The sequence below is a fragment of the Eretmochelys imbricata genome, chromosome 1 (assembly GCF_965152235.1).
Source record: "Eretmochelys imbricata isolate rEreImb1 chromosome 1, rEreImb1.hap1, whole genome shotgun sequence".
Classification (NCBI taxonomy): Eukaryota; Metazoa; Chordata; order Testudines; family Cheloniidae; genus Eretmochelys; species Eretmochelys imbricata.
The window spans coordinates 29,237,454-29,248,431 of record NC_135572.1 but is presented as its reverse complement, the minus strand read 5'-3'; the positions used below and the strand labels follow the sequence as shown (position 1 = coordinate 29,248,431).

The 10,978-nt window shown below is 43.5% G+C and overlaps 1 protein-coding gene across 1 annotated transcript; it reads left to right on the top strand.

Moving 5' to 3' along the window:
* Positions 1-1,299: 1,299 nt before the first annotated feature.
* GPR83 (G protein-coupled receptor 83) lies at positions 1,300-6,007 on the top strand. Its single transcript, XM_077805470.1, has 4 exons — positions 1,300-1,686; positions 2,824-2,949; positions 4,409-4,542; positions 5,383-6,007. Exons 1-4 carry the CDS (start codon positions 1,300-1,302, stop codon positions 6,005-6,007), a joined length of 1,272 nt encoding a protein of 423 aa, XP_077661596.1.
* The last annotated feature ends 4,971 nt before the right edge of the window (positions 6,008-10,978 follow it).

Genomic DNA, 10,978 nt, shown 5'->3' with positions numbered 1-10,978 from the left:
CCAAGTAATTTTTAACTTGTTCTTTCCCTATTTTAGCCTTGTCTGATCCAACCTCATTTTCACTGGTATCCACTACGTTAGACGTCCAATCACCACCAACCTTCTTGGTCAAAACCGAAACAAAGAAGTCATTAAGCACCTCTGCCATTTCCACATTTTCTGTTATTATTCCCCTTACCCCCAACTGAGTAATGGACCTACCCTGTCCTTGGTCTTCCTTTTGCTTCTAATGTATTTGTAGAGTGTTTTCTTGTTACCTTTTATGTCTCTAACTGGTTTGATCTCATTTTGTGCCTTGGCATTTCTAATTTTGTCCCTACAGACTTGTTTGTTTATATTCATCCTTTGTAATTTGACCTAGTTTCCACTTTTTGTAGGACTCTTTTTTGATTTTTAGATCATTGAAGATCTCCTGGTTAAGCCAAGGTGGTCTCTTGCCATACTTCCTATCTTTCCTATGCAGTGGGATAGTTTCCTCTTGTGCCCTTAATAATGTCTCTTTGAAAAACTGCCAACTCTCTTGAACTGTTTTCCCCTTTAGACTTGCTTCCCATGGGATCTTACCTACCAACTCCCTGAGTTTGCTAAAAGTCTGCCTTCTTGAAATCCATTGTCTTTATTTTGCTGTTCTCCCTCCTACCATTCCTTAGAATCATTAACGCTATCGTTTCATGATCACTTTCACCAAAGCTGCCTTCCGCTTTCAAATTCTCAACCAGTTCCTCCTTATTTGTCAAAATCAAATCTAGAACAGCCTCTCCCCTGGTAGCTGTCTCCACCTTCTGAAAGAAAAAATTTTCTGAAAGAAAAAACAGAATTTACATGAAGCTGCTGCTGCAGGTCAGGATGCTGACAGGGGAGAAAAGGATGCTCAGGTGAAACCAGACAGATTTTCTTTTTCTTCCACAGTACAGATGTAATTATCCCAGAGGAGAAGGGGGGGCATGGAGTAAAACCCAGTAGGAGTGCAATCTTGGACAAAGCGAGCACATCGGAGTAGCAGTAGTATTAAGCATCGAATGCGCGGAGATTCTTGCTAGCAGCCTGCCTGAGACGGGAGATATAAAAGTGCTGAAAGAGAACTCTACACTGACTGAGTGTCAGATCTGCATAGCTACAGCACTTGTCTGGATCACCTGCTGTTTTTTGGCTGATAATTTTTGCATTTTGTTCACAGTTATGAAGATTGTGCTAAGGAAAGCAAGCAAGAGCTCGTCAAGCCTCCCGCTGACTGGACACACAGTATTGTTTCATAGATGAGCTATTTCTGAATCTGAAGAAAGAAGCAGCGTTTCAGAAATGGTTACTCATTATATATGGCTCTCTCTCCTGTACTTAGCTAATGCCTTTGACAGATCAGCAAAGCTTCCCGTCAACAGAAGTTTTGAAGGATCTTTTGAAACACCCAGCATCTCCAGTTTTTTTTCCTGGAATAACTATACACTTACTGACTGGCAGAGCTTTGTGGACAGGAGAAGCTATGGGGCAGAGTCTCAAAATCTTACAGTGAAAGCCCTGCTCATTGTGGCATACTCCTTCATCATAGTGTTCTCGCTCTTTGGGAATGTCCTGGTCTGTCACGTCATCATCAAAAATCAAAGGATGCACTCTGCTACCAGCCTGTTCATTGTGAATCTAGCTGTAGCAGACATAATGATAATGCTGCTCAATACTCCCTTTACTTTGGTAAGAACCTGACAGAGGTCTGTTCCCTCTCCCTCTGCTTTTTTCTCTAAACCTTGGGCATCTGTAATGGAAAATGTATCATTTGCCTTTTCTTCCCTTAACAGAAATAGCTTAGTGTGTGGAGTTCGCCTCTGATTGTTCTTACTTGCACTCACGGGAATGACAAATGACACTAGTAAATGCGAGGCTGCAATTTCAGCTTCCAGTCACGTTAAAGCATTAGAGTTAATTTAATGACTTTTTTTCTTTACCCTGTTATATAGAGTTATATTCTCAGTTTATCCTCTGCTAATACAAGATAGTTCTATGAGACACTTGCCAGTAGTCTTTCCAGACTAATTTTAAATGTCTGTAGGGATGGAGTCATTACTCTTTGGAAGATTTAACAGGTCTTTTCCTTTTCTAATTGCTATGATCCAGTTAGAAATGTAATAATACTAAAAATTGCACCTGTGGTTTATGCCCAAGGACATTGTTGGCACTAAACTAGTCAGAATAATAGGGCTGTAGTTTCACAGTTTTATCCTCCCCCCCCCGCCCCCCGAGGAGCTTCCAGTATAATACAATGAATCTCCCTTATTTAAAAAAATTGTTAATGGTCAGCATCATGTTACATGATCTGGTGAAAAGAGATACTTGCATTGTATCTAGATCAGGGATGCAGGAGTATCCATGTATCAAGCAGGGATGGTGGGATGAGGGGAACTGACTTGTTGGCAGTTCTTTGGGTATGGAGGAAAATATTCTAAAGGAAGTCAGACAAATACTTTAGAAGTTGCTCCACCATACCGGCTGCGTGCATATTGCCAGGTCAGTAAAGTGGCACTAATATAACTGTATTTCTGGATCACCTTCCCAAAAGTCTTGACTCTATTTAATGTCCTATTGCAGGCTTCAGTAATCAGCCAATAAATCAAAGGAGACAGAAGTTAGATAAAAGAAAGGAGTGATGTGTTAGCCTGTTTGTGACCTGCAGATTTTTAATAATCCTTTTGGGATGGAAGTCAAAAAAATGACCACAAGAGCAGCTAGTAGTGTACTGACAATGGCACAATGAGTCGAATGTCAGGCATGTGAAAAGTACCCTAATTATGCATGTAGAAAGCTAAATATATTCCCTGATGGGATTGTTCCTAGGCTCGGTTTGTGAACAGCACATGGATATTCGGGAAGGGGATGTGTCACATCAGTAGATTTGCACAATACTGCTCCCTCCATGTCTCTGCTTTGACTCTTACAGCAATCGCAGTGGACAGACACCAGGTGAGAGTTCCCTTAAGCTAAATGGCCACGAATTGAAAATGCTGGAGCATTCCCTTATTTTAAAATAAGAAATTAAAAACCATTTTCTGAACACCTCAGACCCTAAGGAGTTTAGCACAGGGCACTCTCTGTAAGACTTGTCAGGGTGGTGGTGTATTTTTTTTTCTAATCAGCTCTCTGGTATCACTTAAGGAGGAGGAATAAATACAATTTAGGGGCTAGAGGGGGTGCTGGCAGTCTGGAATCCTGGGTTCTGTTCCCAGGTCAGCCACTGGCTTTTTACTCAAACCTCTCTGCATCTCTAATAAGTTGGTAGTAATACCTGCCTCAGAGAGGGAGCGTGAAGCTGAATGAACTGCTTGTACTCCTTCAGCCAGGGATCTTAAAGCACTTCACAAAATATTATGTATTATTTTAAATGCAGGTACATGCTGCATCCTCAAATCTTAACTTAATATGCTAAATTCACATAAGAAGCAGAGCTGTCAAATAAATGATTTCCAAGGGACACTAATTTAAATAGTATATTTAGCTCTGGGCAGGAACTGGGATTTCTATCCCAGGGAAAATTTTGCATTTCCAAAAAAATGTGTGTTCTGAACGGGCACACAAGGCGGGATATGCAAAATGTGCTGGGAGAGGAGCGTCCTCCATACATTCCGTTGCAGAATCACCCACATGGAATTTTTCAGTAATGTACAATTTAGGTGCCGCAGCAGCCTGCCTAGCATGCTGAAAGCCCACAGAGCCTGGGTGAGCAGGGAGCCCGGTCGCAAGCTCCACACCAGAGGGGCTGCTGAGGAGCTAGGGAGCTGGCCAGCTTGGAAGCCCTGGGATGCCAGGGCAGGGTGCTGGGGAGCCCGCCAGCCTGGGAGTGGGGAACCTGGGCTCTTGGGAGCTTTCATTTCAATTTTCCCACCAGGAAATTTCAATATTGCAGAAAATGCATTTTCTGTTGGAAAACCATTCGGCTGTAATGATACAGGAAACCCACCAGGCTTTGTGACACTGGTGCTGTCGAATACAAACATTGAAAGCATTTTAAAAACCTCCATTCCCCCCTTTATTTATATTGTTGAATTGGCCCATCCTGCAGACTGATGTGCAAGGGAAGAACTTTGTGCCTGCCCGGGAGCCCACGGAAGTTAACCCATCTCTATGCGGGTGCAGAAGTTCACCTTCGCAGCTGCAGTAGCGGGATTGGGGCCTTTCTTTATCCATTTCTCTCAGCTTGGACTAGGAAAGTTAATTACTTCAGTTCAGCTTTCATTCAGAGTCAAGTTTGCTTTCTGGTTCTGTAACCTGAAGTCAGTGGAAGTTGCATGCAGGCAACTCCCATGCAGTGCTGGCTCATTAAACTGCCACGATTACTGCTGTATTTAAGAGTGGGAGATTATGTGAGGAAAATCTCATAATTATTAAAATGTCATCAGGCCACGTGTTTGTTTATTCCAAACAGGTTATAATGCATCCTCTGAAACCACGCCTATCCACTGCAAAAGGCATTGTCTACATCTCTGTCATCTGGATTATGGCAACGTGTTTCTCCCTCCCACATGCTATTTACCAAAAACTATTCACTTTTGAATACAGGTAAGGCTGATCCCTGCTTTTGATCTGCAGAAACATATTGGGCCAGATATCCAGCAGGGACAAGCAAGTGTAGCCTCATTGAAGACAAGGGAGCCATGTCAATTTACACCAGCTGAGGATCTGGTCCATAGTGTACATCTATACCTTTCTCAATGGCTACTCTTCTAGTATTATTCATCAACAACACAGTGTGTCAGATGCATCAGGCCAGATACACAGTTTGCATAAATTGGCAGTTTACACCAGCTAGCGAGCTGGCCCATTGATTGAGGTGAGGATTGGAAAGGAGGCCCTAATTGGTTCTTATCTAACCCCAGCTCTAACTCTGACTCCCTGACCAAGTGACTCAACCTCTCTGTCTTAGTTTCCTCTTCTGCAGAATAAAGATAATAATACTACCTGTCACCCTCTGTTGTGAGGGTTAATTAATGTTTGTGAAGTGTTTTGCTGATGGAATGGGTCATAAACATGATAGACTTTTTATTACTGTTTACATACAGAAGTTCATTGAAAGGTAGAGAGAGTTTCACTTCACTCCGAAGAACTTAATTTTGTGCAGCTGGTAATTAGACGTTGCAATTAATTAGTTTCGTAAGGAGATCATGTCATGCATGCTGTGAGAAATTAGTCTGATCACATTTCTTGTAAGCTACGCTATGGGCCACCTCCTCAGTTGGTGTAAATTAGCATAGCACTGCTGAAGTCAATGGAATGATGTGAATTTGCACCACTTGAGGATCTGGCTCTTTGGTTTTATGACAGGAGTCTTGTCTTTCTCTCCCTTACTGTGATACCCAGGCATATTTGTTCATTCATTGTGATCAGTCTTTTTATCTGCAGTGAAGAAGTCACCCGATGCCTATGTCTCCCAGATTTCCCTGAACCAGCTGACCTCTTCTGGAAGTATCTAGACTTAACAACATTCATTTTGCTCTACATTCTGCCCCTTTTAATCATCTCTGCTGCCTACCTGAGAGTGGCCAAGAAACTCTGGCTGCGCAATGCCATTGGGGACGTGACCACAGAGCAGTACTTCGCCCTTCAGAGGAAGAAGAAAAAGACCATTAAGATGCTGATGTTGGTGGTCTTCCTCTTTGCTGTTTGCTGGTTTCCTTTAAACTGCTACGTCGTCCTCCTTTCCAGCCAAACTATTCGTACCAACAATGCCCTGTACTTTGCTTTTCACTGGTTTGCAATGAGCAGCACCTGTTATAACCCCTTCATTTACTGCTGGCTCAATGAACATTTCAGACTGGAACTGAAGTCTTTTCTCAACATGTGCAAAAAACCACCTACCCCGAGAGAGCACAGATGTCCATCCACAGTTCCATCCTACAGAGTAGCCTGGGCAAAAAACAGCAACTTCAAGAGGTCTCAGGTCTCCCATGTCCTTCCATCAACCTCCAATCTCCAGTCAGGAAAGACAGACATCACTTCAGTTGAACCTATAGTAGCTGTGAGTTGAATGATGCAATAAAATGGGAGCACGTGGGGTACGCACCAGGATTGCAGGCGGATTTGGTGAAAGCTGATGAGTGTGACGTAGAGACACAGGAATCCTTGACTACTTCACTATAATGCACACACAAATATGTGTGCTGTTTGTGCAGAGAACCCAGAACCACAGGAGTCAATGCATTCCTATTAGCAAGAGAGTTATCTCTTTAATGCAGACTGGTAGTATATCTATACAGCCTCCAAAGAGAAGACAGACAGCATAGCTATTGAGAAGGGGGGGAAAAACCCTTTTCTTTGTCAGGCTGACTTTGAACTGGTGGCTAGAAAAGAACTCTCTGTGTATCTGTAACTATTATCTGTCGGTAATGCTGTCCAGTGCGGTCCTTTTTCCTCGGAGGTTTGTGTGTGTGTGTTGCCTGTTGTTGAGCTAGAACCAAAACACTGAAACCATTATCTAAATACATTGAGTCTCAGTATTAAAAATGTCTTTTAGTGAACACAGGATTGGTAGAGACAATTTCACCGTTATGGTGCTGCTTGAATCCAGCCCAATTTAGGAGTGACAGAAAGCTGTTACCATGGCTCACAGGCTGACTGGCTCTTTAAGGCAAGACCTAGCCTATGCCTATGACCTTGCCTATGACCTAGCAGCCATTTCCCGCTAATGGTGATATGGTAACTTAATGCTAATTACTGACCCCAGCTGTGAAAGAGTTAGGAGAAGACTGTACAGTCAGGGAGGGAGAGGTTGAAGAGAAGGCAAGACTCTCCTGCAGGCAGGCAGAACTCACAGGGAGCAGCACCGGGTCCTGTGGGGGAAAGCCCTAAGCTAGGGCTACAAGGAGCAGGGAGATCCCTAGGGGAAGCTGCCAGAGTCCCTGCGGAAGACTTACTAGTCTTCAGCAGGGAAGGGAGAAGCCAGAGGCCTGAGAGGCAAACGGAGGCCATGTTAAGCAGAGGCTGTTGGGAAGCAGCACAAGGGGGGATTTAGAGGTAGGAAGTGGCCCAGAGAAACAGCAGCATGTCTGAAGAGGCAAAGCCAACCACTTACTACAGGGTCCTCTGGGTGGGCCTCAGTTTCCCTACTTGAGGAAGGGGCACGCAAGCCCCACTGCAGAGGCAGATTAGGCTCCTGTGAAGGCAGCTCAGAGGGAAGGCCCTGAGGACACTTCAGTGCAGCCATAGAGGGACAGAAGAATTATTATTTGGGTGTTTAGCTTGGACCTTTTGTTACCCCTGAAAGGGACTGAACTTAGGTGACTTAGCCAAAGGGCCAAGTCACCTAAGACCTGGTGAGAAGCAGAGGGCCAATAGGAGGTGGTGGGAATGAGGATCCCTTGCAGTGTTGCACTCTGACACAAGGGTGCACTGCATGTGGTTAGTACACTACGTTACACCTTGTAATGGGTCTTCATTGGCCCGTGTGATATATGGTTTTGTCTTAGTCCATTTCCAAGTGAAAAAGTGTCTGCATCACAAGTACCATCACCCAAACTATCATCAGAGATGCAATAGGTTGGATGGACATGGAAAAATGGAACTGTGCTATTACCCTGATAGATGCTTCCTGGAAGGCAGGGTTGAGGCACACTGAGGGAAGAAACTGTACTTTTTAAAATACATAAACAAAAGATGACTTTGGACTTCTGGCTGACAGTTCAGCAAATTTTGCCAGGAATTTTTTTAAGGAAATCTAGGTACAGTCCCATAAAATCAAGTAAATGAAAGAACATTTAGGCAGTTCCTATGGTCAGAGAATTAAAATCAGGAAATCATTTCTCAGTGCATTGAAAGTACTGCACAAGCTCATTTAGAACAGTAATGTTTACAAACCAAATTGTATTTGGTTTAGAATCTTCTTTGCCAGAGTATGTCTGAATCATCATCACGTAATAGCTAAGGAATCCTCCAACTTACATCTAGAATTTAGCATTGCTCCTTTGCTCTGTAATGCAGTTGTGTAGCTGTTCTCAGTTCAGAGACGGAGGGACTATATATGTTCTCTTCTAAAGTGCTGTATACATTACCTCTTTGAAATTGTGTACACACAAACTATCTGCTTTAAAATAGTAGGACTGATGGTGCATGATGTCAGGCAAGGAAACTCCAGAGCCTCCAAAAGCTGTGCCGTGAGCAGTGATGTTTGCCTATGTGTTCATGGTGCGGAAATCAGCTGGCCATCATCAGCGTATTGCTCCCAAAGGTGCCCTGTTCTACATGAAACACTCAGCAGCTAACAGTAAAAGGAGAGAGAAGACTGTTGTTTTAAAGGAAAATAACATGACTGGAAAGAGAAACCAGTTGTAACTGATGTCCTGTACCAGTTTCTGGTGCCTTTGACTTGTGCCAAGTTTTTCATGGCTGTATATTTACAGAAAATAAAATGTATGCAACATTTATTAGACTCCACTGAAAATCCTTGTTTCAAGGTGGTGGTTCCTGGAGCTGATATCAGTGCTGTATGGGGATTGAGGAGTTAAGCCTTAGAGCTTGTGTGGGGACAGTGAGCACAGAGACTGCCCTGGCTGTGAGGTTCCCTACTGCCTGCTGGAATTGCTGAGATCTCAGTTAAGCAGTGACACCTCAGAACGTGATGTTGTGGGAGCAGCAAGTGGCAGTGACCAGCAGCAGTAGAGAGCAGTGGTAGCAACAGAGGCATTGCCTGATGCTCCCGACCCCCACAGGGGTAGGAAGGGAACCCTGTGAAAGCACCTCTGAACTCTGGGTCTTCGCTAGCCAGGGACAGCAACTGTGAGTGGGATGCAGAGGAGAGAGAGGGAAGTGATGTGTTAAAAGGACATTTGTTTGTTGGCCTTTCCCACCACATGGTGGGAAACTGAGGCAAAGGACACTGCCCAACACACTGTGGGGTTGGGATTTTTCTTACAGCTGCATGCTTTTGAATATGGTTGTGTTGTTTTCCCAAACTAATGCTTGGTTCCCTTTCCCTTTTAATAAAAGTTCTTTTGTTTTACACAGACTCCGTGCGTGCAAGAGGGGAAGTATTGCCTCTTAGAGGCATCCAGATGTGGTTGTAAATTTTTCCAGATTACTAGGTGGGGGCTCAAGCCGGTTCTGTTGCTGCTGATTCCACCTGGCAGAAGGGTTACCCTGCAAAAAAGAATCACAGGGACATATATCAGTGGAGGAAGATAAGTAATCTAGGAATGACCGCAGGCCCTGTGCTCTCCACACTGTCATGGGGAACCCAACCCAGTAAAGACAAAGATTTTTAAATTTCTGCACATTTAAGTGAATCAAGACCAGATTTTTCAGTACCTTACAAGACTGAGACCTTAAAAAGGAAGAAATGCATTTGATAGCATATTGCCAATAAGAAATCTTTCAGCACTTTGTTAATGTGGTATTTTTTGAACTAGTTATGTAATAATTAACCTTCTCCAGCACTTCAAGAGGAGACTGGCCACCAATATTAAATACTCTATAAAACAAGTCCAGGTTAATGCATGAAAAGAAACGTCACTGAAATACTCTTTATTGACGTCAGACAAATATACATTCGTGCTAAAGAAAAATACCCTGCAGTGATTTTCAGAATCTGATGGTTTTTCCCAGCACTCTTTTTTTATTTGTTATCTAGATAAGTAAAAAGGGAAAAACTGAGGAGGGTTAATCATTAATATCTCAATCCATCATGAAGTAAATCAATGGAATTTGTTTCACAGAAAATTGCCCAAGCTGTGCCAAAACTTTAAGCCTTGAATGGGGGTAATTTTGCTGAAATCTATATGTTTGGTAATACATGAAGGTAATTACTGAATGAAGTTCTAGGTGCTTAATTTAATTGTGACATTAACACCAGTGATCTAAAATTATCACCTAACACCTCATAAGTGGCAAAGATGACAGGGATAGTTTACTTTTCAGAGAGGCAATGGTAGGATGAGATGAACAAGGAGGGACAAAAATAATTTGCGACATTAATACATCTAGTATACATGGCCTTCCAGTCTCTGAAGCTGCTTTCCCCTTAAAAGACAGAGTACAAAGCAGCAGGAAGATTGGAGGTTGTGTTTACTCCTTGACAGGAAAATAAAGCCAGCTGTCATTATACAAAGCATGCTTTCTGAACAATTGCTCTTTCTGTGTTCCGCCCCCAGGGTAACATGTTTTTATTTAGCCAGTTTTATCCAAGTGCAAAAATTAATGATTCATAACGTATAACAGTGGAAACACAGGACCCCTCTTCCACTCCGTACCCAGGAATGATATGCTGTGAGATGAATAAGCATTGTGTAGTGTGGGAGGCTTGTCTGTAGGACCCTTTCCTCATTCGCTGTAGAAGTTGGAAGGTGTATAATGAATGAAGCAGGGGATTGCCGGTACCGAATGGATGGTCTCATGGTAAATGCAATTCATTGCTATCCTGGAGAACTGGATTCTGTTCCTGCCTGCACCATAGAGTTCCTAGGTGATGCTTTTTACAGAAGGTCCCTAACTGCATGTTCCTCATTTTATGGATGTCTGACTTGAGACCATAGACTATAATTTGCAGAAATGCTGAGCACTCACAGCTGCAAGTGAACTTAGCTGGAGCTGCGCTTTGAACATGTGACATGCTATATACAGATCCTAGGTGTCTCAAAGTGGGCACTCAAAATTAGCAGATACTTTTGACCTCAATCTCTGTGCCTCAATTCCCCCCTCTGTAAAATGTGAATAATATCATCGTGACACTTCCTGGGGGTACCCAAGCTGTGAGGCACCTTGCTACCACCTGCCCTCAGTGTAGAGAAGCCTTGTCTGTGCCTGCAGTGGGTCAGCACCCTGGCCCTAGCCAACACAAGCACTGCAGTCCTCCACAGGCCCTGATGTCACTCTACGGATTAGCTAGAGCCCTCTGAGCCCTCCCTGGAGTGTTTCAGCCCCTGGTCCACTGGACACTTGCTGTGTTCACAGCTTTGCTGCCTCCAAAGAATCAGGGCAATGCAGCTCACTGCTTCACTTACCTCAGTGC

Coding starts and splice junctions, on each gene's coding strand:
- GPR83 (XM_077805470.1), top strand. CDS start 1,300: ATGGTTACTCATTATATATGGCTCTCTCTCCTGTACTTAGCTAATGCC. Junction 1,687..2,823: donor TCAATACTCCCTTTACTTTG/GTAAGAACCTGA, acceptor GATTGTTCCTAG/GCTCGGTTTGTGAACAGCAC. Junction 4,543..5,382: donor CTATTCACTTTTGAATACAG/GTAAGGCTGATC, acceptor TTTTATCTGCAG/TGAAGAAGTCACCCGATGCC.